Source organism: Bacillus rossius, chromosome 6, assembly GCF_032445375.1.
Source record: "Bacillus rossius redtenbacheri isolate Brsri chromosome 6, Brsri_v3, whole genome shotgun sequence".
NCBI classification, from domain to species: domain Eukaryota; kingdom Metazoa; phylum Arthropoda; class Insecta; order Phasmatodea; family Bacillidae; genus Bacillus; species Bacillus rossius.
Genome location: NC_086334.1, coordinates 3717351 through 3744516, shown reverse-complemented (window position 1 = coordinate 3744516; position 27166 = coordinate 3717351). Strand labels below are relative to the sequence as shown.

At 40.1% G+C, this 27166-nt stretch overlaps 1 protein-coding gene across 1 annotated transcript; it reads left to right on the top strand.

Moving 5' to 3' along the window:
- Positions 1 to 346: 346 nt before the first annotated feature.
- LOC134532519 (acylamino-acid-releasing enzyme-like) lies at positions 347 to 27141 on the top strand. Its single transcript, XM_063368982.1, has 13 exons — positions 347 to 504; positions 1005 to 1225; positions 2819 to 2988; positions 6702 to 6856; positions 13190 to 13463; positions 13891 to 14036; positions 14683 to 14860; positions 16576 to 16827; positions 18228 to 18362; positions 19788 to 20008; positions 22249 to 22328; positions 25206 to 25415; positions 26841 to 27141. The coding sequence occupies exons 1-13, from the start codon at positions 493 to 495 to the stop codon at positions 26950 to 26952; spliced, it is 2166 nt and encodes a 721-aa protein (XP_063225052.1). The 5' UTR covers positions 347 to 492; the 3' UTR covers positions 26953 to 27141.
- Positions 27142 to 27166: the final 25 nt, after the last annotated feature.

Here is a 27166-nt window from a genome sequence, read left to right as displayed (position 1 = left end):
TTATTGAGATCAGAATATCGATATTATATTGCAATAGGTTTATTTATAAATGTGTATCGAGTAATGACACCCTAATATCGATCTATTGGATTCAAGTATAAATGAAAACAAACACATGTGCCGATTTGTTTACAACTAAATTGGCAGAAATTGTAAATGGCATCGCACATAACGTAAAATAAGAAAATACGAAAACGTGCCCTGACTGCTCCCCAGATGATAAAGGCGTTATTTTATTTTTCAGTCTGTTAACTACTTACCAGCTTTGTTACCAATTTCTTTGCATGAGGTTATGTGGGTCGATATAACTTGTTAAAAGTAAAAGTCGACACAGCTCGAAAATTAATTAGAATTTTTTGCATACGGCAATGTAAATTGAAATACAGAAGTGTTTATTCGTTTGTTGTAGAAAGTACAGTAGGTACTCGAGACGCGTGAGTTGCGGAGTTGTGTAGCCGTCGATGCGTTTCAGTTAGTTTCGGGCGGTGTATAATGGCAGGCCAGGTAAATAAGCAATAAAGTCAGTAATATCAATACCAGAGAACTTTTAATTTGTTTCAATGCGGAGTTTTTGAATTGTTACCAATTTACTTTCTTATACGAAGGCGAAGTAAGCTTTAAATACTACCTTGGATTTTGGTAGCCAATTCAGGAACCTAAATCACTTATCACGTATATCTTGTGATAGAAAGAGGGGTCCAAAAGCTTGGTTTTGATATAAGTTTAACCTACTAGTTAATAATTTTAAGCCTTTTATCTATACAAATAAGTTAACATAAGTGAGTGGGAGTGTGGGGAAAGCTGGGACACAGGATACAGAGAGGGCATTATAGGTGTAAGGTACCACTGCAAAATAGTGGAATTTGGGAAAGTCTAACTGTAGACAAAATTATGTTTTCTGGGAAAAACTTTAATTTCGAAAAGTACGAACATCTCCTTTCGGAGTGTCACGTGGTGCCAGCGATGAGGAAAATGTTTGGAGTCGCGGCCGGGCTTTTCGGCAGGTTGACAGCGTTGTGGAGGCGTACCGGGCTGCGGTGAGGTACGCCGCCGTGACCTCCGCGCAGGTGCTGTCGACCGAGGGTGGCGATGGCTGTCAGGTGACCTCCAGGTGGTCCCAGAGGAACCTCGAGACGGAGAAGATGACCAAGTTCCAGCTGACGCACGTCCTGGACGGCTCCCTGAGCAAGGTGGCGGAGCTGTTCCCGGTCGACGTGGCGTCCGAGTATGTCCCGATTTCCATGGCTACTGCCTTGAAATGCTCTTTATATTGGAGAATCAATTAATGACAGAGTCTTTTGCTATGGAACAAATCAATTCAGCAGTCCTTGTGAGGACGGGGCGATAGTGGAACGAGCGTGAGCGGAGGACACTGGATCTGGGAGGAGGGAAGGACTTACGAAGGAGGCTCCAGAGGGGGGAGGCGTGAGGGTAGTTGGGGGGTGGGAACTCCTTGCCACCGGGCAGATGCCCAATTGCAGGTGTAAATTATTATTAAAGAGTACAGTAGTGTCCACTAATCCGGATCAGATAGGACTGGACCCTGTTCGGATCACCGAAAGTAAGTATAAAACTGAATTTGCCTTAAAATTCACAATAAAATCTTATATAACTATAACAATTGATATTTTTTCCTTCATAAATACAATTTTTAGTTTTAATATTACTTTATACAAGACCTAAGTTTTTTTACCTATTATAGAATTAACATAAAACATTTTTCTGAATACAATCCAAAATTTATTGATTGCACAGTACATACAAAATAACCACCGTACATTACTGTTTAATAATTTAAAAAAAGAAAGAAACTCTAATTTCTGAATAGGACTATGAAATAAAACTACAGTAAGTACTGTACTGAAAACGAAAAATAACATTTAAAAAAAAAACACTGTCCGTATTAATGTGATAGAAGTGAAACATATTTGGCAATTCAAACCTCGACTCCTAAGTACATCGTAAGGGATAAAACGGCAAAGGGAGAGAGAATGAAGACTATTTTCTAAATAAACTGAATTAACAAAATTATTACTCACTTCATAATAACTGCTCAGGATTTCAATAGTTATTGATAAATCAATAATGATTAATTTTGAATAAATATAACTCACTGTTAATACTCAGACCATAAAGAAAAACTGCATGTTACTATTTCTTCAAACAATCCAGCCATTCGGAACATGCCAAATCTCTGATTGAAATTCATGACAGGTAGCGAGCGCTGTCTATCCGGGAAATGCAGGGGCTGCCGCAACAGCACGCTCTACGTTGCTGGTTGAACAAGGATGAACTTTAGCACGTTGGTAGCAAATTTAAAATTCAAGGAACGATAGCTGACTTTAAGGATACCTGTATCTATTTTCTGAAACAAGTGCATGCACACTCTCTTTGTCTTATTCTTTTGATCCTCTATCTCTCGTGTTCCTATTTTTTTTTTTTTTGGCGGGGACAAATCATCGCGCAAAGAGGAGAACGAAAACGAGCCCAGCAATGTGTATAGCATAATGTTCTTTTCATATCTGTACGCTATCCGTTTTGCATCGGAAGCGTTTCACACAAATGTTCCACAAAAATGTTGCATTAAAATTCGGCCTTGAAATTTTACACTAGTTGTGTCCAAAGAAGTTTCACTTCAAAAATGTTATGGTTACCACTCAAGTCTCGTAGTTGCCCCGTGCACGACGAGAAGACCGCGCGCCAGTCCAGAGGAGACACCGCGCCAGAAGCACCAGCGAGCGTAGCTAACACCCACCCCCCACCCCCCCACCACTGACCGGGCGTGCTGCTGGGGGTGACGGCGACGACGCGTGTGCAGGCTTATCTCGGCCGTGTCGCCCTCGGGCCGGCTGCGCGCCGTGGTGCGAGAGCTGCCGGCCGCCGCGGGCACGGCCAAGCGCCAGCTGCTGGAGGTGTGGAAGCAGGCCGTGCTGTGGCTGTCCCTGGACCTGACTGCGCTGGACGTGCACGGCGACGTGTACGCTGATGGTGAGGGTCCCGTGTGCCGTGCGTCGCTCCAGAGTGGCCGGGCTCCCCACCAGTCAGCATTCTGAATACTGGATCATGGCACGGTCGTTCAAGTAGGGAATAGAAAAAATAAAAAAATTAAAAAAAATATGTGAATAAGACTTAGTCTGTAGTAGGCCGAAATTTTCAAAATCAATGATTCCTAAAAAAATAAGGAATTATGTCCGTAAAATAAGTAAAATAGTTAGTAAAAGCTAATAGTAAAAATTGCAAATTTTGATAATGGCTAGTAATTTATTGCTATAAATAGGGAAGATTTATGAAATATTTTAGTTTAGAAATCTTGTAAGAAATAAAATTGCCGGAACGTATAAATTAAGTTTTAAATTATTAATAATGGATATTGTTGGCAAAATTTGTCCTTGGGATAATATTCTCTGTAAAAAAAAAATTATTTGCAGGAGAATAAATGGTTAAATGTTATTAATCCAGCATGTTGTCATAATCAGTATTAATTTTGACTGTAACTTTTTGTCACTTAACTCTGTATAGTATGATTGTTATTATGAACAATGAGAAAACCATAACATAACTGTCTAAGAAGATGAAAATAAACTTTTTTTTTTAAAGCTAATGATCAAACCCACTTTGTGAATATTTGTTTGTTTACATGTAAAGTAATGTTTCCTTCTTATCTTGAGGTTTATTATTAATTTGGTTTATGAAGTTTGTTTGCTCGGTCAGCAGGGACGTTCAGTAATGGTGATAACTGACAACCAGTTACGTATCTGTGGGAACATCGGTCGCACACCTGTCGCATCACTCGCAGCGAGGCCCGGTGGCTACGTTGCCCGGTGCCAGCCTGCAGGACTTGCGACGTAGCTCGCAACCAACGGGCAAACATAACTTCACTTAGACTCCGCGAGGGACTCAAACTGACACTTCTCCCTGGATGGTTGAGTGAAGTTGGTTGAGCACAGGCTTCCCGCAGACAGGGAAAATCGGGAATATCACGGAAAACTCGGGGATTTCTAAAGATATCTTAAAAAAAACATGGAAAACACAGGGAAATCTACAAAACCTTGGTTGTTGCTGATTTACAATTGCAAAACAGTATCATCAAAGTTTGACCAAACGAATACTGTATGTCACCACATTCTTTGCTTTATGAACAGACCCCCCCCTAACCCACTTTTGATCTACTGTCATAAAACACAATTTTTTTTTCTAACTGTATTTTGGTGTTCTTAAAAGAGACCGTGATGTAAGTGGCACCAGATAGGGTCTAGTAAAAATGGAATAAATTTATTAATTTAAATAATTTTCAAGTGCTATGTATGTATATGAATTGCGATTTCCAATCCATGAAGTCTTTATCATAAACTCATAATCAAAATGTTTGGGGTCGCATTATGTTCAGTCACATTACTTTAGGGTAAATATGGTATAGCTGTTATCTTGCTAGATGTCCTGATGGGTGGAGAGGGGGGTGGGAAGGGGGGAGGGAGGGAAATGTTAGATGGCACAAGGAAAACAAGAAAAGTGAGGAAGAATGAGAGCAGAACAGCAGCCGTTGGTCTGTCTTGCCTTTCCTACTCTTGCTCATATCACATCCTTCCCACGTCCGAGACGTGTTCCTGTACTCGAGAAGTGAGGCGTGTGGCGCCGAAGGCTGTTTGACCCCACTGAGGGCCGGAATCAGTCTGCGTTGATCCTGGGCAAGTGGCAACATGACAGGATAGTGCCTCTCGACAACTAAAAAAAAAATCCTAGTAACCAATGCAGCACTGAGAAGGCGTACTAAGCCAGGAGTAATAAGGTTTTGTAATAGATATTTTTAATTTTTGTGTTAGATGTTAACAAATGTCTTTTTTTTTTTTTTTGCAGAAACATTCCTTTAGCCTGTGCTTAACTGCTGGTTGTATCTACTTTTCTTAACCATCTGAGGCTGTCTTGTTTTGCCGAATACCGTTAACTGTAGTGTAAATCATCGAGAACATTTCTGTTAAATGGTGAAGGTTGGGAGAACCGCTCTATGTGTGCTCATCAGGCTATGGTGTTTTAATGTTTATATGTTACTTGTGTATCTCGTGGACTGCAGGTGGTGTTGGCGTGCTTGCTTGCCGGGCCAGGACGCGCTGAGTTCCGCACTACTGTGCGTGCGAAGGTTGCCAGACAGACGTTTGTTAACTTGAACAGTTCAAAGTCTGAGTCTTGGTGCCGAAACACAGGTCGCCATTGTTCGGTTATTTGACTGAGTTACGTCAGGTGTCGATCTACATGCTCCATGTCATTCCTTCTGCTGTTAGTAGCTCATTAAGATAATAATGTTTGCAGAAAACATACATTTATACTGTTACTTCACTTGTGCAGAGTAGTATAGGTATATAACGGTTGAACCAGTTATTCAAATATTTGCTGTCAGGTACGGCTTTGCTGAAACGGGGGAGCATGCAAGAGTTTCGTGTGTCTGGCTTGTTATCAGATCTCAATTTCCTGCCACTGTCACACAAAAGAGTTTGACTTTGCTGTGATGTAACGTTTTGAGTTTATATAGAGAACACTTAATGTTGGACTGATACACCTGATTATTGGTTGTACATAGTGCATAGTTTATCAATTATTTGGGGTGCTTATCTGGCAAGTGTCCACAGCAACTGCATACTCAAGCTCTCAGTAGGCTTGGTGACTGATAGAGAGCATTGCTCCAGGGGCTCCGAGTGGTGACACAGCAGAAAGACTTGGGGGGGGGGGGGGGAGTGGGAGGGCTCTTATCTCACCTCGCTTCAGCGTTTATTGTTGCCTGGCACTCATTGTGTTATCACTCAGGTCGTTATCTTGCCAGCTGAATGCCCACTCCCTGTGCGCATGTGAACATGCTGATATTCATTATTTTCGTTTCGCCAAAACTGTAGCCAGGGAAATAATTTGAAATATGCTGATACGTCTTATTAACACAAAGTTGTGAAATTATACGTTTTGAGTGTAAATGCTTAATCAATTAATTTTTACAGATTAGTGATTAAATCATTTTTCAAATAAACTTGCAATATCTTGTTAAGTAAATATGTGATTAGTACAAAGTGTCAAAATTACAGTCCATGCAGGTTTGCATTAGTAAAGTTTAGCCCAACTTTGGAAAAAAAAAATCATTAATAAAAGTGTATTATAGTGAGTCCTTGTCATACAATATTCTCAGTGTAAACTTACTATTGAGTCCTATTATGCTCTAACCTTGAAATAGTACCCATGAAGAGACAGTAGTTAGATCAGGATCTCCAACTGTGAGTCAGTTTATCAGAAAAGAGATTGACGTTTACTATTGATGTCAGCAGCTGTGCACACTTACAGGTGATGCATAGTCTAAGACGCCGCCGTACAATCAAGGGCATACGGATCCAGGGAGACTCTCATTACAATGTCGTGACGTTGCCTGTGTGGGAAACGAGAGTCAAAAAAAAAACTGTGGTATATAAATTTCACGCTAAATAAATTACGTTCATTGAATATAATATTTAAAAGATTAGGTATTTGTCATTAGACTTAAGGTTTGATTGAAAATGCTGATTGGTTTCATGATTTTAATTGCATTTCGATGCTGTGTGGTGCATTAACTTGAATTTTGGAGTTATACGGTGTATTCACAAGATTTTCGGGGTTATATAAGTTTTATCACAATTCACCGTAAAATATTGTTCCCAGACGTAATGTGACCTGCTGGTAATGCTGTGCAGGGGAGTTTGGCTCGCTGGAGTGGTCGCCCTGCGAGCAGAAGTTGGTGTACGTGGCGGAGGAGAAGGTGCCAAAGTCCGAGCCCTTCTACAAAGTGAAGCCGCAGGAGAAGACGGAGTCCGACTCCAAGACAGAGTCCGACTCAAAGACCAGAAAAGTGTGTGGCGTCACCCGTCACGGCTCCTAGCTGCTGGGTTTCCTTTTGTTCTTACAAGCGTGCAATGTCTGATTTTTTTAGAAATTTACGGTTTCGTCTTTGATTTTTTTTTTTCCTCGCTGCTGTGTTAATTGTCTTTATATTAATGCTCAGTCTGATTTAGCTCTTGTAATCTTAATTAAGATTAATTATTTACTGTCAATAGCAAACATAGACTCGAAACTGTAGATTTATTGCATGGTAAAAGTTTAAAATGAGAATAATGAGACATTTTCAGTTAGCAAATATTATAAAGTTAACAGACTTTTAAAAAATGACGATGCAATTTCCTGTAAAGATAATATTTGATAGTTAATTCATATACATACATCTTTCTGGGGATAAAATTGACACTGATGTAATGATACATTTTGACACAAAAAATTCGTGTGACTGTAAAGAAGCAATCTATATATGAATATTAACAAGTTCATTGGGCAGTACAGGTCCACAATTCGTTATCCAAAATTTTCGGGTTAGGTTTTTTTAAATTAAGTTATTTTTTTAAATTTCAAAGATTTCATTTATAGCTAGTAATGGGTTGAGTCCAGTATTTACAGCTATCAGGGATAGATATGTTCCTGCAAGCAATCTTGAAAATTTTTATTTTTTAAAAATATCTTTATATCAGAGAATTTTATGATACTAGTTTCAAAAGAAAGGAGAAATAAGAATCAGTGAGATGCTAAAATATAACCTATGTTACATTAAAAGAGACAGGGTGTGAAGAAAAAAAAAACATAGTGTACATTATAAACACTATAAAAACTATATGAGCGTTTGACCAAATGGTTTGGCTTCATCAGGAACGGAAAAAAAAGACACTGCATATGTGTTTTTGATAAGTTGGGTAATTTTTTTTTTATGCCACATTTAATATATGTTGAAATTGAAATAAGTTTTAGTAACACACATCACTGTAAACCTGTGTGACGGTGAGGACGTAGCTGCCCCTCGAGCATGGTTCTTTTCCTCGCCACCGTCATAGCGACGACGCGTCGCCGGTATGACGGCGGAGTTATGACGGCCGCGGGAAAATGCGAGCACGGATCCCATCGTCATATCTCTCCCGTCATCGCTAAGGCGCCTTACCTACGACGGCTTGGCAATCGATTATATGCAGAGGTTGGCAGTGAATTTACAGAAAGGATGTGTTTTATTTGGCAGTTGGTGTATCTGCTAGCAATTTACAGCCAATAGAAAACTACCTACACGAAAACAAGATTGTGGACATTCGTAAAACTTAGGCATGATGTGACTATCGAATTATATATTTTCCACAACTATATTCAATATTTATATCATTTTCATTGTACGCCTGTTGGCGTTCCGTAAATATAAGTTTTACAGACTATTTTTTGCTCAGTAAAACACCCGTCACGTCTCAGTCTCAAAATATAATAAAATCATTTTACATAGCAAAGTCGGTTATAATTATTAAATAGTATATAAGAAGGTTAAGGAGTGCATTAGAAACTGTGAAAGTTTGTAGTTTTTAATATGAAAATATTATTTGGCGATCTTGTGAAATGTGTTGCCCGTTATTATTAATTTTGTTTTCAATGGTCAGTTATTATTACTTTAAATCATACGATGAAAAAAGAATTTCAAAACACTTTTGTGATTCGACGTGAAACATTACAATACTAGACCTGATTTAATCATTATTTGGTAATTTTCGTCACCGTTAAAGTTCATTTGCCGATTTGAAGGTACCGAAACAACTCGGTGTGCTATACGTCCCACTGTTCAAAAAATACTACTGTTATATTTAATTACATCATACTTAGACTTGTTTATAGCATATTTTCTAGTGCACTACAAGTTTTATTCACACTATTTTGTACCGTAGCATATGTATTGGGTGAATACGCTGATAATATTTATTTAGCATCTTGCAAGCTTGAAACAATATAACACGAAGTCGGTGTTGTTAATTAAATGCCTGAATATAATTTATTACGTAAACTGTAGTTGACAATATTGTGTCTGCATTTTATAACTACCAGAAGAGTATAGGAACTAAAAATACCCTTTAACGGAATTAATTACTTTCTTTTCACATAAGCCGCTCCTCTCACAAATTACAATTTTCGTATGAACTATAAACACGAAACCTCTCAACTCTACGTGAAACACTATTATTCCTACATTGTTACCATTTTATCATACTGAAAGTATTCGAGCGAATCTTAGGTGAATAAAATACGTTTCAATATGCGATACAGCAGGAGCAAACCTAGCCACCAACGAGGGTGGGGAGTAGGCCTAACCTAAAAGTCACTAAATGTTTGGAGGAAATGCTTTGTGTTTAAAATGCGATAAAACGAAGGTTTAAAATAACCATCAGACTACTGTGTATTTATCAGCGGCATTCTTGTGTATTTTCAACCTTATCAATGCATGTATTTTATTTTTACAAGTGATTTTTTTTTATTACACGTATGGAAGCTGAAGGGGAAATGAGTTGTTTTTAGAAGTTTAAGAGGCCGTGTCACAAATTTGCGCTCCTATCTATATCAATGTTATTTTAAAAGGCAGTTTTTCTCAAAGTCTATAAGAGGTAGGGGCCGGAAATTTTGCCTACTGAAAGTATACAATACATTTAACATAACCGCTTTTTTCAAATTTAGTTATCATATCATATATTATTTCTGTGATGAAAATAATATTATCAATATTTTGATTTGTCCAGATACATTGAAATTTTGCTTATATTTATAATTATTTAGCAAAAACTGAAAACGCCATTGAAATGTATTGCACATTACCTTCCGATCAGTGTCTTCATGATCATGATGGGTTTATAAACCTGGGTGTAATCAAGTCTTTAACAATTACATGACAACATTTATACTTAATAATTTGGAGATATGCCTTTTCTATCCTCAGCCCCTGAGCTTTTACTATCTGGTCTGGCGACCGACCTGACACTCTTCAACCACCCCAGGGGTCTCCGATTGCACATCTTATCAAAAAAAAAAAAAAAGCTGTTCGTTCATTTGTTTTTGTGTTCGAGCGAAGGTTTACTTCTCCATAAGTGCCACAGACTTCACACATTTATGCCAAGGGAATATTCCGCTGATGTGACGCTATACGAATGTATTATTCGCGACCATACAACTTTTTTGTTTGTCATCGGGAAAATGACGCCGCAGTTTGATTTTTTGTGGTGATATAAAATAAATTTTCTTGCTAGGGAATGTTCATTTTGAATTGAGCATTTTTAAATGTCAGCGTAGAATATGCTTATCTGCCCATTTTGTTTCTTTCCATAATAATGAGTAAAGTTAACATTGTCATAGACATTTTATTATATTCGTTTGCCGTCCAAGTACAAATGTCACACTATATCGCACGTAATTCTATTTTTTACTAATTTGTTAGTTGTCATTTTATTTAAGTTATAAATAACAGTAATAAAAATTATTACTTAATAGTCCAGAATAGAGATTGAGTTATTATTCATTTAATAGGAGTTTAAAATATGGTACTACATACATATTTATATTATCTTGTTGTCTTCTTTGTAACTTTACTGGAAGAATGGCATTTGGTATGTATGTTAACTCACAATGAAAATACTTCAGAAGTACTCAATTAACAGTGAACAACCTAGGGCCTATACTAATTTCATTATGTTCATGAAATATAATTGATATTACTAATAATGAACTGTATGTGTTTTGCGTAGAGATATCGTACGAACTGTATGTGGTACAGACCAACATTAGCTAAGACTCTGTAAATAAGTAATTTCAGTTAATGTGTAGAGAATATTAAAAGTTAGAAATAATGATATATATATAAAACAATGCAGAGTAATCAGCATAAAAATAGAAGTTGTTTTTACGTAGCGCCTACTGGAATGTATATTTTGTGTTGAATTATGTGGTATGATTAGTATTCTCTTATTGTAAGATGTGTTTTGTTAAAATCTTATAAAACATCACTTACTGTTGAAGGATTTTCATTTTTTTTGTGATGATCTTACTTAAACAAGTTTTAATTATATTACACATGTATATTTTAAAAGCATTTTAATGTATACTTATAGAATTGTAATAGGCTTTATACGGACTCTCACGATGCATGTGAGCATCTATAATTAATAGAGACCGGAAAAATTCGCGGATTCATTCGGCGATAGGCTAGAAGTCAAATACATATACCTTTTAGATGATTTTGCTATTGGCTTACTGTTCATCTGGACGAATCTCAACCAATTATAAAACACCAACCAAAGAAGGATCGAATCACAGACAAACAAGCTGAGACGACTAACAAGTCAGCAGCAAATGAACTGCCGTTATTTGCCCGAGTGTACAGGGGAATGTGCAGTCTATCCTGAAGGCCGTCGAAACCGCGAATTTTTCCGGTCCCTAATCTACATCAATATTATGGCCGTTTCACAAGATCAAATATTTATTGAATTCAATCTGTTGCATTCATTGTACATGATTTTCGATATGTACATTGAATTCAATACAAATTGAAGATGTTACTCAACTAAGCTTATTCTTATTAACTTATAAGTATTTTGTTTGTTCAGTACATAAAAGTAAAAGATTCGTTATTATTTAAATAATGAGCATCTTTAAGCAATAACGTTTTCAAAATATTTACATAAACATAATGGAATATATTTTTTAAATACTTTATATCTACGATCACATCAACGGCAGTATTATGTAATCAATGAGGTAATGAAATATCCTGAAAGGATATTTTCTTCTCTGTAAAGTAAATTTGTAATGCAGCCCTCTTAATGTTAGTCTTGTGAGTTATTTCGTCTTCTAATATGCTACAGCAATGTATAAAATTAAGTTTTGTTAGTGTTTTAGTCTTGTGTAATGTGATAAATTCAATATTTTTTTTGTATGTTCGTATTCATAAAGGTAGGCTACATATCGTATTAAGATAAATAGTAATATTTGTAAATTTAAATTCTTTGAAACAACGTCGATAAGAGGTTCACCTACCTCTGTTAAACTGTATGATGGTGCATTGTAAAAAATTAGGTAGTCTGACTTAAGTGAGATTGTATTTAGATTGTGTGTGATGCATATGCAATATCTAAGCATATGCATTTATGTTATTATCCTTTTAAAACGTTACATGATGAATTTTGTATACTTTTTAATGTCAACTAACATTATTTTTCACGGACTATTACATCCAGATAAAGAATAATTACCACATGTTTGAAGATTAATTGTATTCCGATACGTTTAAAGTATTAAAATTTTTAGTTTTAGTTTTAGATACGACTCATACTACATTTGTTAAAGTGAGGTTTCTTGATTCTGAATCCCTGCATCTGCAATTTCCTAGTGAGCCGCCGGTCAGATTGTCATCCTCTCAGATTGTCGAGGAACCAGATACATTTTTCGTCGAGTAAACTCGAGCTGTCAACCTTCCCACTAATCCTGTGATAAGGGTATAGTAGCTTTATCACGCGCTGCGGCTACAGTTCCTTCGGTTGAAAAAGCCACTAAATCTCACTGTTAAAAGAGAGAACTTCTAGAGCAGAATATTGGAAATAAACATTTACTGACACTGCCTCTTAATAAGCCACACGCGTATAGGTGTTTTACACTTAACTTTTATACAGAATAATTAACCAATGTGATGTTATCTTCTATCTAGTTGAAATATTACGTTATTTCGTCCTGACCTTTATTTTTTTATTAAGTGATATGACAAAAGTAGGCAGATTGGCAGTTTTCTTAGTAGGTATGATATATTTTGGTTAACTGAGTATTGTGCAGTTAAAAATAACGAGAAAAAAGAATCAATGTGTCTTATTCACACGAAACATAGAAACTAAGTATTTATTTATGCGGCGTGATTATTATCGGAAACAAGTTGTTTCGAAGTTTGTTCAGACAGAGAAAAACATAACCCTTTTTTTAGATACATCGTATAACTCACATACGTAATTTCTGAGTAAATATAATTATGGCAAAACCTTAAATTTCACGAAAACATATTATTTAACTCATTTGAAAGAATTATTTCCCAGTATTAAATGAAAGTTACACATGTAGTCGGCTGTATGACGGGGTTATGACGGCTATGACGGCCTTACGACGGGCAAACAATCCCGCCTTACCTATGACGGGTATGTCGTAGCTAAGGCGTCTTCCAGAAGGCGAAAATAGATCCATGCTCGCTTTTAGTAGCGAAGCGTCATACCGATGACGCGTCATCCCTATGACGGGCGAAAAAGAGAACCATGCTCGCCCGACTGGTGGTAAGGGAGAGTCACGGGTAAGGGGGCCGTGCGCGCAGGGGGAGGAGCACGTGTACCGCCAGGACTGGGGCGAGCAGCTGGTCGGCAAGCACCGCCCCGTGGTGGTGGTGTGCGACACCTCGGCGCCCGCCGCCCCGCTCGCCCTGCTGGGGGGCCTGCCCCCGCACCTGTGCCCCGGCCAGGTGCTCTGGGCGCCCGGGGGCGGCGCGGTGGTGGGCGTGGCCTGGGACTCCCGGCCCCGCCGCCTGGGGCTCATCTACTGCACCAACCGACCCTCGCTGCTGTTCCACCTGGCCCTCGACGGCGTCTTCAGTACGTACCGGCGTCTGCTGTGTGTGGCGTTGCCCGCCCTCTCGCTCTTTGTCGATCAACTTGTTTCACCCCCTTTGTTACAGTATCAAGTTAAACCTCTGTACAAAGTAAAAGGATCTCACCCGTTTTGTTTCATGGATGATTACTAAGTAATACCTCTTTTCCGTGAAGTAATACATTTTTAAAGTGATTTATTAAAAATTCTGGAATAAACATAAACCATATTTTAAAAGTAATATACTGGGTAGTAAATGATTGAGTATGTGTCAGGGTGATAGTTTTTTTTTTGAATGAGTCGGAGAAAAGGTTTGCTGTAAGAAGGTACATATTCTGGTTGCCGTTCTGAGCCACCAGGAGTTGTGGACCATTGAACACGCTGTGGTGTTGATGCTAGGGCTGCAGTTGTGGTTTGTGGTTGTGTTGGCAGCGCCGCTGACCGCGGACGGGTGGGCGGTGCGCTCCCCTAGGTTCAGCCCGGACGGCCTGACCCTGGTGTGGCTGCAGAGGAGGGCCGGCGGGCCGCACCACGGGGCACACAGCCTGATGCGCGCTGCCTGGGACTCCTCCCTCCAGGTACGCCCTCAGCCGCGGCGAGCGACGGCGACAACTTGCGTGGGGCTGATGATCACCCTCGGACTGGCAGACTACCAACCACACGGATGCAGAGTGGGACCACGCGATTTGACACGCATCACAAATCAAGCATTTGTCATGGGCGATTCTGGTAATCCGTGGAAAAAAACGGAAACTGAGATTCAAACCAGTATGTCAGCGATTCACCATTGTTTCCTCTCTTGGTTTTTAAGAAAGACATTCTCAATACTTACCTATGTTTATCTTTTCTCTTGACTGGTGTGTGCCAACGGTTCTAAAAATTAATTTTTTTGAATTTTTTGAATTTAAAGATTATTTTGATACTGGATATATGGTCATTAAACATTTTTTCTTGATACTAACTAAATATATGGTCATTAAATTTTTTTTTTTTTTTTTTCAAATCTTGAATGTTACAAATAGTTTGTATGCTTTAGTTAGGTTTTATTTTAAGTTTTAACAATTCCAACTTAATTTTTCATCTGAGTTATCGTGTACGTCTAAACTATGTAACTTTTAGCTCTTGATCACATTAAAAAGGTGAGGTTAAACTGTATAATAAATGGTATTAGGAGGAGGAGTGTGGCTTGTGGTCGGTGATGGTTGGTAGAAGCGTGTGTCGCAGGTGAAGGGGGAGGAGGTGGTGCCTGTGGCACGGCAGCCCGTGCCGCTGGCCGGTGGCGACGTCTGGCACGGGATCTACAACCAGCAGCTGCAGCGGCGGTGCTGGGCCGCCGACTCCCGCCGCGTGCTGCTCAGCTCGCCCCAGAAGCATTCCGTCGTCCTGTACGTCGTGGACACGGGTCGGTACTCTCGCTCTCGCACCTTCCCCCCCCCCCACCCCCCCTTCCGTCCATGTACCTCGCACCTTTACCTTCATTTCTCTGCCATGTATGGTTACAGGTACCGATGCGATCAAAAAGTTCTGTAACAAAAAACCAAAAGTCTGAAAAAATCACAATGTGACCGAAATTACCAAAATGTAATTTATTAAAAAAATCATACCAATATTTAAATTTTTTTTTATTAAAACTCTGCATGTATAAATACAGTAAAATAAAACCTGGACATGTTCTAGAATATAGTTATTTAGAGTTCACAGTGTTCAGAGCAGTATTGGACGGTAGTAATACATGTTTAGTTACAACTACATAGTACTTTCTTGGGAATCCATCTAATCACAATCTGATTTTCAGATTGCTTGCAGCAAAATAACATGTTCTTAATTTTGGAAAATAATTGTGTGTATATTTATTTTTAATCAAATAATACTTACCAATGTAATGATTATAACAAATTTTATTTAAAAAATGTTACTTTTCAAAATTTAAATTTTGTTACCTATTTAAAAATTTTTAAATTTGTTTTTTCACATGTTCAATATTTGACGACGGCTTTAATGTTATATGAAAAAACTAAATATAAAATTAATTATAATTGCGTTAAATGTTTATCCTTAAGTTTTGAAACTCATAACCCAAAAATTATATTGTTATATTTTATTTTAAAAATTTTTGTTTGTAATATATAAATTTTAGTTTTTTACATTTTAAAAAAATTAGTACATAAATGAAATTTTTTTCATCCCTTCAGCAGAGCTCAGTATCTAGGAATTGTAGCCAATGAAATGCAGATGTTTTAGCCTCATTAAAATACTAAAATTTTCCTTGATTCTGTCTTGCCGGACGTTGCAGAACAATTGACTAAATGGTGGGATTGCGGGTCGTCAAGCTGGAGGGTCACGAGGTCCCTACTTCAGCGTTGCAGAGCCGCTTGTGGAGGTCTCGTCCAGTGAATGTGTCTAAGACATACAAAATTTTAAAATATGTCACTACCTCCTGGGCCACGACTCCTCCTAATAACCGAAAATGACTGTGCTGAGGGGAAGACAAAAGGTCCGAGCGCTAAGATTTTCCCGGTGTGTCGTGGCCTCGATCGCCGAGAAATAAAAACTTTCGTTGCCCCAGACACTTGGGCGAGGCCTCGTTCGCTGGGAGAGTAACCTTGTCTCGGAGTATAAAATGTTCAGAATCCCAGACCTCCAGTTAAGGCCTAGATCACCCAAAACATTCATAAATGTGTCTAAAATCCTTCTGCCCTCATCTCCCCCCACTACATTTTTTTTTATCTTCTCTCTACCCTCTGTTTTATTTCCTTCTAAATACACAAAACTTCAGGATTTCCTCTTAATCTTTTAAATTCTCCCCTAAACCCTTTTCTTCACCTCACCGCAGCTTAATTTCCTTCCTCTCAATACCAAATTTTTTCCTTTCTTCTAAATTTAATTTATTTCCTTCTCTAAATACTCTTGTATAGAGAGTCCACTGTGGAACTCAATCTGTGTACACAGAGATAGCAAAGTTAAATGTTTTGAAAGTAGGCGTCTGGCGTAGTCTGAAGACTTTTCTTTTCGTGCTGAAATGGATTGCAGTTAGCTTAATTTAAACCGTGTAGTGTTTGAAACTGCCTGCACAAGGGGAGCGGGAGCCAGCGGCCCTGAGAGAGCGTTGTGGCGCAGACAGCGGCGAGGTGGCGAGCCTGGGGCTGCCGGAGACGGACCTCACACTACTGGACGTGCAGGGAGACACGGTGGTGTGCGCACGCAGCAGCTTCAAGTCCCCCCCCGAGCTGGTGGTGGGGCGGCTGCCCCCCGCCGGCCGGGAGGCGGAGGTGCGGTGGTCGCCCCTGACCTGCCCCGCGCCCCCGCCCGGCCTGGAGCGCCTGGAGTGTCGCTACCTGGAGCTGGAGCAGGACTCCGCCGACCCCTGCAGTGAGTGCCGCCCACAGAACAAGGAGGGGAATAAACAAGTGCGACTCCTACAGTGGGAACTGAAACCATGTGTCGCTATCTGTTGGGCGGGCCCATAACTTCCAGCAAATAACAAATCGGAATAGAGGTTCTCATACAAAGTTTTTTTGGTTATATTAAGTTATCTCCTTGGCGGCGCAAAACTAATTTAATCGATGCGAAAATACTTAATGCTGTTTTGTAATAAACCGTCATGTAATAAATAAAGGAGTAGGGGGTGCAAAAACTCATTGTATTACACACCACAAAATTAGTGGCTACCTAAATATAGTGAATTTTCACTGGTTTTTTTTTGCCTGATAATAGCTTATACATTACTTCTCCAATAAATTAATGTAGTTATGTCAGCAATATATTATGAAAACTACTATCCAGCGGACGGGCCCATAACTACTTCAGAAAACTAGGTCTCAGTCTCGGTAATTAGAGTTTCTCCCCCATGGTGCCGCCCTCTCCCTCGTACCAATCTACCGACAGTAACTATCCAGAAGATATGTGGGCCAAGTTTCCTGTTTTTTCCCCATAAATAAATCACATGAATCAATGGAATCATTTAAGCACTAATTTCTTCATTTGGACACTTATATTCAAATATTTAGTATGTAATTTTGTGAAAGGAAGGTATTAATCTTGTAACATTAGCAATTTAGTTACTAATAGCTTCGTATCACGTATCCAAGTGCATCCCTTGATCCTGATGGCATGATCATGTATATAACGATCCTTTGGCACATGGTGCTTGCTGTTTTAATTTTTTACATCGAAAGATCCTGACCAAAGATTCGACTGTCGCAATACAAACAAATAATGTCAAGTCTTGTGGAATTTTTTTTGTATTCAACTTAAAATTATGATTTATTGTTACGTAACAAGTTTTGTTACGTCCAGATCTTTCCACATACCGTCATTTACCTTGAGATCATGTCATCATGATCAAGGTATGAACTTGGATACATGATAGGGAAATGTTACCACAGTTTATCATACACACCTAAAGAAAAAAAAATACTGTGAAGTAAAAAAAGCAACAGTAAGATAAATGAAATGAAAAAGAAATTACAGTGGTTAACTGTCTGAGAATAAGAACTCTCATGTAAAACACTTTGTTATAATTGCGGATGTAATCTTTGGGGTAGTATCATCTAGGTATCTTTATTTGAGGATACATTTTGTGCATGTTGCTAGAAATTATTTAATTTCGTAACATGGTGCTAGGTGGCTGATGAAAGCATTGTTATTGGGTGTTCGACATGGTCATGCATTGTGGATTCTAGCAGCGGGAGTTATGAGGGAGCCCGTTGGTTGTGTAACGTGGTGGTGTGAATGGTGAGTGAAAGCGCAGTGTGACGGTTGTGTTGCAGAGAGCTTTAACGCCATATACTTTGGGCCGGGCGGCTCGGAGAAACAGGTGCCGCTGATCGTCTGGCCCCACGGTGGCCCGCACTCTTCCTTCTCCAGCAACTACAAGATGGAGGCGGCCTTCCTCGGAGCCCTGGGTTAGTCTCTCCTCCGCTCTGCAGTAGAGAGCCACAGGGACCTGTTCCGTTTCATTTCTCGTTACATTTTAATTCACATACCAATGTGGTGTTCATTAATGTTTTCTTCTTTTAAATCTGTATCTACTATTCTTGTCATTTTTGGTTACCAAAGTAATTCTTCCTTGTAGTAAGTAAATTGGTACCTAATAATATAACGTTTTCATCAAATATTATCTTTAGTATCTAGCCCATAAAATTTCAATGATTGTACAATTGAGTACAGCTGATGTTAGTGAAGGGCGAAGTGGTAAGACTTGACTTGCATTCCAGAGGTCTCGGGTTCGAATCCTGGTCCACTCATTTTGATCTTAGTTTTCCCTGGTTTTACCACTCCAGGCAGATGCTGGGATGGTACCTTACAAGGCCTGTGCGAAGCTTCAACTAAGCGAATCAATCAAAACTTTTTCCAATGTTCAATTTGACTTCACCAGGGAATGAAGCTTTCGTTGTGATGCAAAGCTTTGCATCTGATGTGAAGCTTCTCATTTGTTGCAGAGGTTTAAAACATGGATAACCTAATTTTGCTTATGAAATATTTAGTTCTTTTATTTTTTTGTTATATTTGTTTTTCTTGAATAAAGTTGCTTGCTAAAAAAATCACAAAAGAATAAATTCCATTTGCTTTTATTAATGCTCAGTATTAATATCATGCATTATAATTTTATAATTTTTAATGAATGGTGGTGTACTTAGCGCTCAATTGGTTTATCACTTAATCAGTTCAAACATTACAAACGTTAAATGATTATTTTTCTATTACTTCAATCCCTTATTTTATAAAATAAGTGTAATACAGCTTCGCCGAGAACAATATTTGCAATTCGATCTAACTTCGTGAATATTTATTAACATTCAATTTGATATTTGCTTCGCATCAAAAAAACTATGTATGTATTATTGGCACAGGTCTCTATACCTTACTGTAGGCCACTGGCGATTCCTTCCCCTCTATCCCTGCTTCAGATCCCTGTCATCCGTTAACTGTTTTCACATGACCTTTCTGTAAACAAGATGGGCACAAAATAAATTGTAAAAAAAAAAAAAATTGATACTGATGTAAACAAATGGCTGCCACATCTTAAACTCAAAAAAATTGTAAAAAAAAAAAGACATTTGATGCTAATATGAACAAATGGCTGCCACATCTTAAGCTCAAAATAAATTGTAAAAAAAAAAAAAAAAAAAAAAAAAGACAGAGTTGATGGTAATATGAACAAATGGCTGCCACATCTTAAACTCAAAACAAATTGTAAAAAAAAAAGTCAATTGATGGTAATATGAACAAATGGCCGCCACATCTTAAGCTCGAAGTAAATGGTAAATAAAACCCCCTGGTGGGTGGTGCTGCGAACATCGGCGAGCGAGGGCGGTGTCTGCTCGCAGGGTTCGGCATGCTGTTCGTGAACTACCGGGGCTCGACGGGCGCGGGCCAGGACGGCGTGGAGTCCCTGCTGGGGGGCATCGGGCGGGCGGACGTGAGCGACGTCCACCTGGCGGCCACGGAGGCGCTGGCCCGCCTGCCCCAGCTCGACCCCGCCAGGGCCGTGCTCATGGGCGGCTCACACGGGGGCTTCCTGGTGGCCCACCTGAGCGCCCAGTACCCGGTACGCCCCGCCCGCCCACCGCGTCATCACGGTCGGCGCCCTTCAATCTTACTGCGAAACTACCAAAACAATCTGGAAAGATACAGACGGAAATGAAATAAAACCACATGACGTCGGCTTACCTTCTAAAACCTCGTAAGTCCAGTCGGCGCTCCTTAATCTTACTTTAGGGCTACTGTAAATATCAATGTGAAATTACCAAAACAATCTGAAAAGATACAAATGGAAATGAAATAAAACCACATGACGTCGGTTTACCTTCCGTATACCTCGTGTAAGTCCAGGTTTTCCCAGTTTTACATTCAGGATGTGTTTGGTGTATTTTTTTTAAAATTTTTTTTTCCATAGTGCACGTGCTGATGAAACCTCGTGAGTCAAATCTACTCGGTCTCTTTTTTTTTCTATTCGCAAATTATAAAAACCTCGTATCTTTTGTCAGTCAAAACCGTGCTCCGAAAGCTCGTAAGTTCTCCTGTAAAATTGACTGAAATGGAGTTACAAGGTTTCAAAAGTAAGCCGACGATAAACCGAAAAACATCGAAAACTTAGTCGTTGAACAAAATGACTTGGTACAACTCTTTAAACAAGCACTGATATAGTTTATCACGTCTAAATCTTTTTTTGGGTGAATTTAAGGCGTTTGTTGACCTCGACCCAACGTTATATGAGACTTTTATAAAACAGTAATGGGACCAATAGTCTGAGCTTCGGACGTGGCAAGACGTCTCTCCTGCGTGGAGTGGTGCTAATGACACAGGCATACTGCATTGGAGACAGGAAGAAGCGTGATTACCGCAATTTTAATTAGATTTCGTCTAGAATTCAAGTTCTTGGACGTCTGAATTGTATTTCGATCAGACTTGGGTAGTCGCCACGGTCGTAGTGTACAGCCGTTTAGGGCGATGGCGGTTGTTTAGTTTCTCAAGAATTCTTCATAGCTCAGATGTTTACCTATCTTCGTTCCAGATGTCCAGAATCAACGAGGGACAATGTCCAGAGAACCTGAATTCCAAGAATCTTCATTTATACTCCCTGAGCTAAGCAACGTAAAATAAATCTGGAATTATGTTAAATACATACTCTAATCAGATAGTCACTCTAAGACCATATTGAACTATTATTGTATAGTTCAGCTGATTACTTGGGTCATTCAGCAAACTATCATAGTCCGTCAAACTATTTAAATATTAACTTTCATTTTAAGCAGTTACTTAAAATATTTAGTGTGAAACTTTTCTGTTATAAACTGCAAAGATTGTTTTAAACGTATGCATGTCATATGTGTTAACAACATTAATAAAATATATAGAAAACAGAACTAAAACAAACATTTTGCATTTCATTATTGTATTTATTGGTTTTGTTTGCTAATGAGACCTACATAAGGGGAGTACCTACTGAAATAATAAGGGTTCATTATGCAAGTCCATTGCTTATAGCCTCTTAGCCGGACACACTCACACAACTCTCCATTTTACATTTATCATATCAGGTGGTTTGAGGAAATATAACATTTCATTAAATTTCTTTATATTATTTCCATTATAGCATTTCAGTATTTCGATCAAAGTGTTTATTACTGAAGTTTTAATGAGATTTTTAATTAAAAAATGATAAATTCATTGATATCTTATAGCTGTATAATAACAAATAAAATAGAATAAATGAAATTGTCGTATTGCACATCGGGTTTTAGGCAGGGCATAGCCCTGGTCGACATCAAAGTTAAGCTAACCTTTAATGGCAGTAGTTTGTATTCGCGTGCTGATCTGTTGTTAATATAACAAAAAAGGATAACTGATGTGAAGCTAACATTTCCAGAGAACCGTCTTAAATCAGTCCTAACTTTTAACGTATAATTATATGAATAAATTAAAAAAAACTTAATGAAACAACCATTTAAATGGTAGAATGTTTTATCAGCATCACCATAGTTAATATATTTTTTTAATTTACTGCACATTATTTTATTTTTGACATTAACATCTAGATTCAGATTCGAGGGGTATATTCGAGGTGTATGCAAATTTGAGAACCGGAGTCGAAAACATTGGGATTCGACTTATCACTTCTCATGATGTACGTATACAAAAAATCGCTGCAGAGGTCATTGCAAGATACATACATGAGAATGTCGTGGAATCAGCCGTCCCAAGTGTTTGTGGACGTCCCGAGACGCGGCTTCGGGCCCGGGGGGGCCAGCACGGACGCGGTGCGAGGCACGTGCGTGTGTGTTGCAGCTGTTCTACAAGGCCGTGGTGGCGAGGAACCCAGTCATCGACGTGGCCGCCATGCTCTCCATATCCGACATTCCTGACTGGTGAGCACTGGGTCGAGTGGCTTCCTTGTTCGCTTCTGAAGTTTTATAGTTATCGATATATCAGTCTTTTGATAGTGTGTGTGTGTCTCTCTCTCTCTCTCTATATATATATATGTGTGTGTGTGTCTATATATATGTGTGTGTGTGTGTGTGTGCGTGCACGGGCGCGTGCACGTGGGCGTGTGCGTGTGCGTGTGTGTATCGCATGCACATAATCGTCACACCTATATTTTAGTGCGTCAAAATTTGTATAAAAAAAAACCTCCTGCATAAACGTCACATTATGTTTTTGGTCCCGCTATTAGATTTCGAGCGCTTTGTGTGGGTATTTTTTCTGTATAAAGCGATGTCTCAAAGTAGAAATCTAATATTTATTCGGACATTACCATTTATTTATTTAATTAACAAAAATACGAAGTTGTCTGATGTGTAAATTTTCTTTTAAAGACGTTTTTAAACGTTATAACCTTCATCTGTTCGTCTTCGTCGCCGAGGTGTACCGCTTACAAAAATGTAGCCAGCGCTCATTGGCATAATTCATATATAATATATATTATATACACACACACACACACGCACATCATAGTCATCAGTGACTCTGTAATGCTGTAAGTAAGAGCCTGCCTGCAGAATGTCAGCGTGCGGTGGGAAGTCTCCCACCAGGAGTCTGCGGCCGGCACTCTGTAGTTAGCCATGCTTGCCGCTTTACACACAGAAACACTTTCCTAAATATTTTTTTGCGCGTTAAGAAGCACATTTGAATTTTTTTTACCAAAAGATTGCGCTTCAAGTTAAAAGAAAAGTTTTTTAATTTGTGAGCTTTTTTATCATCCTTTTAATTATCAAATTTGATTAATAAACTTTGCAAAATAACTAAAATAAATTTTATCACTGGAAATAAATTTTGATTATGTATGTCTTTTTAATTCATTAAAGATTATTGAATGAGACAATTCACACACAATGTATATTTTCAATATGTTCTTCATTAAGAACAATTTCTAATGCAAAATATTGTTTTTTCCTTAAAAAGTTAATTTTTATTTGCACAATATTAAAATTAATCAAATATATATATTGTGTATATTAAATTAAAATGTTTGTTATATTTATTATTTTTCAATGGGTGCCTTAGGCACTTTACAACTAACTAGTATCAATAGTCTTGTGTTACTGGAATTCATACTGAACAGTGAGTTTATTGTACTCAAGTTAATCAGCAATGGCTAAGTCCACCTTATGATGTATTTCAGCTTTTGGTGTTTTATAAAGTATCAGAGGCATGTATAGTTGGTGTTCCCACATTAGAATGTCAAAATAAACAAAACTGGAAAATTTCAGGAATTATTGTATTTTGTGTACCACACAAGACTAAGGGGTTTGCTAACATTTGCAAAGTGACATCTCAATACTAAGAAAAAGGTAAATGCAATGATTGTGCACTAAACCATTGATATAAATAGGTGATTAATTAATTTTTTTAAATATAGATTTATGCTATATTGTTGGTCTGTCCCACTAACATATGTGCACTTTATGGACTAATTCACACGAGGCATAAAGCTGTCATTCTACACAAATTATTCCATTAAACAAAATAAAGTTCTTTGTTTTTATAAAGCACTGGGCTAGCCACCCATTAGCCGGCTCTTTTCTGGGGAAAGCATGGACAAAAGTTACTTTCAGTAAAGCGCACCTGTGTGTGGGGCGTGGTGCACCTGTGTGTGGGGCGTGGCGCACCTGTGTGTGGGGCGTGGCGCACCTGTGTGTGGGGCGTGGCGCTCCTGTGTGTGGGGCGTGGTGCACCTGTGTGTGGGGCGTGGCGCACCTGTGTGGAGCGTGGCGCTCCTGTGTGTGGGGCGTGGTGCACCTGTGTGTGGGGCGTGGCGCACCTGTGTGGGGCGTGGTGCACCTGTGTGTGGGGCGTGGCGCACCTGTGTGTGGGGCGTGGCGCTCCTGTGTGTGGGGCGTGGTGCACCTGTGTGTGGGGCGTGGCGCACCTGTGTGGGGCGTGGTGCACCTGTGTGTGGGGCGTGGTGCACCTGTGTGTGGGGCGTGGCGCACCTGTGTGGGGCGTGGCGCTCCTGTGTGTGGGGCGTGGTGCACCTGTGTGTGGGGCGTGGCGCACCTGTGTGAGGCGTGGTGCACCTGTGTGTGGGGCGTGGTGCACCTGTGTGTGGGGCGTGGCGCACCTGTGTGTGGGGCGTGGCGCACCTGTGTGTGGGGCGTGGTGCACCTGTGTGTGGGGCGTGGTGCACCTGTGTGTGGGGCGTGGTGCACCTGTGTGTGGGGCGTGGCGCACCTGTGTGTGGGGCGTGGTGCACCTGTGTGTGGGGCGTGGCGCACCTGTGTGGGGCGTGGTGCACCTGTGTGTGGGGCGTGGTGCACCTGTGTGTGGGGCGTGGCGCACCTGTGTGGGGCGTGGTGCACCTGTGTGTGGAGCGTGGTGCACCTGTGTGTGGGGCGTGGCGCACCTGTGTGGGGCGTGGCGCTCCTGTGTGTGGGGCGTGGTGCACCTGTGTGTGGGGCGTGGCGCACCTGTGTGGGGCGTGGTGCACCTGTGTGTGGGGCGTGGCGCACCTGTGTGGGGCGTGGCGCTCCTGTGTGTGGGGCGTGGTGCACCTGTGTGTGGGGCGTGGCGCACCTGTGTGGGGCGTGGTGCACCTGTGTGTGGGGCGTAGTGCACTTGCGTGAGGGGCGTAGTGCACTTGCGTGAGGGGCGTAGTGCACTTGCGTGTGGGGCGTGGTGCACTTGCGTGAGGGGCGTGGTGCACTTGCGTATGGGGCGTAGTGCACTTGCGTGAGGGGCGTGGTGCTCTAGTGGGTCTGCAGGCGGTGCGGGGCACGGGAGTGGAAGTGAGCTGCGCGTGCGTGCAGGTGCGTGGTGGAGGCAGGCTTCCAGTACTCCCCGGCCTCGGATGTCCCCGCGGAGGTGTACGAGAAGATGAGGGCCGTGTCGCCGCTGGCCCATGTGCACAAGGTGGTCGCGCCCACGCTGCTGCTGCTGGGCAGGAACGACCTGCGCGTTCCGTGCAGCCAGGGGCTGGGCTACTACCACCTCCTGCGCGCCCGCAACGTGCCTGCCAGGTGCGTCCGTCACCGTGCCGATGGTTGTCACTGTGCGTCCTTGGTAACTCCTTCGTAGCATACCGTCTAACTGACTTGTTCCTTCTCCAGAATCCTGTACATCAATAACTAACCTCGGCTTGTATTCTGTGCTGTGTACACATATTATCTTTCTGTCTTGACATCTCTGGGATGGACAAATGCTATGATATATAATGTATCTTTTGTTTGGAATACGATGGCGGTAAAAGTCATTGTACTTTTATTGTCACGTTGCAACAAGTCGATAAATATGGACCTGCTCTGTTTTTGGATTTCTCAGTTCGCTCAACATCAGAATGCGACAAGAGAGGGCAAAATGAAAGCACCCCAAGGTCTGATCAGTCATCTGGGAAAAGTGTGTGGGGGGGGGGGGGGGGGGTAAATAGACTTCTCAACGTTTATCGACTTTTAATGCTTTCCCAGAGAATCCGTGAAATATCAACCAGTACTCACTACAGACGAAGCTAGGGTCGCTTGTATCAACAAGTAGATAGTTCCAGCTAATGAATGGGGGGACATGTACAATTTTAATATACAGTACTACTATGATACAAACATTTAATTTTTCAGAATATTTTTATTGATAACCTGAAATCTACAAATTATTTTAGTTACAGCATTTGGGTCACTGCAAGTCCACTCTGGATGTGTCATTAATTGAACTAAGAAGATTTCTTTTATTTTGTAATATCTTATGAAATTGACCACTAAGAATGTTAAAATTTAAATTTTAAAATTCTTAATACGACAAGATTTTATATTAGAAATAGAAATTGTGTGTAATGTTTTTTTTTTACCTATTTTATTAGTGATTTTGTAACTGTTGTTGAATGGATTGCATTTTAAAAATGTATCAGTAACACATTGCTCGAAATTTCAGAACAAAAATTTTATTGTACTCTATAACTACTACGTATAACTTAACTACCCAAACCAGGTGTATAATTTCTAAGAAATGAATATGTTGTATATAACCTTCTGTATTTCTTGTATCTTCGGGAGTAAGAAGAATATTGTTAAAAGTTCACAAAACAAGGCTACAATCTAAGTTTTTCTTTTATTGATGCTTCATGTTTTTGGTTTTAAATTTTTAATGACTTCAGAAATTGAATTGCATTTCTTATTGCAATTTGTATTGTTAATGCAAAAAAAGAAATTTCAGTTTGAAGAAAAGTGAGACTTGTAGACTTCTAGCTAGCAAACGTAACTTTCCAATAACGTCATCTCAATAAATGGGACAGCAATGTATTACAATTGTCCATCTCAGCAATGATTTGCCGGCACCTGCTGGTTCGATGCGGTCAGGACAGGTGTCGGTTGTAGCGACGGTGTGAATGTACGGCAGCAGTCGAGCAGTGTGTGTGAGGAGTGGAGAGTAGCGTCGGAGCGGCCGCGTGTTCTCAGGGTGCTGCTGTACGACGACTGCCACCCGCTGGGGCAGACTCCGGTCGAGATGGACAACATCATCAACGCTGCCCTGTGGTTCCGCGAGCACCTGGGCCTGGCTTCGTCCTAGCGTCTCGCTCCCACCCCTCCGCCCTCGTCTGCTCTCACCAGCGGCTGGCGAGGGGACACACGTCTCGCTTCATCCATTTGGCGTCAATATCAGGCCAAGTTAGGGTACGGTTTGCTCAATTGCCATCGGTAGATATCATTTAACTGAACACATGTAATATTTTATCAAATAAAATAGTTTTTTCAGTAACAGATGTTTTTTTTTATTACACAGT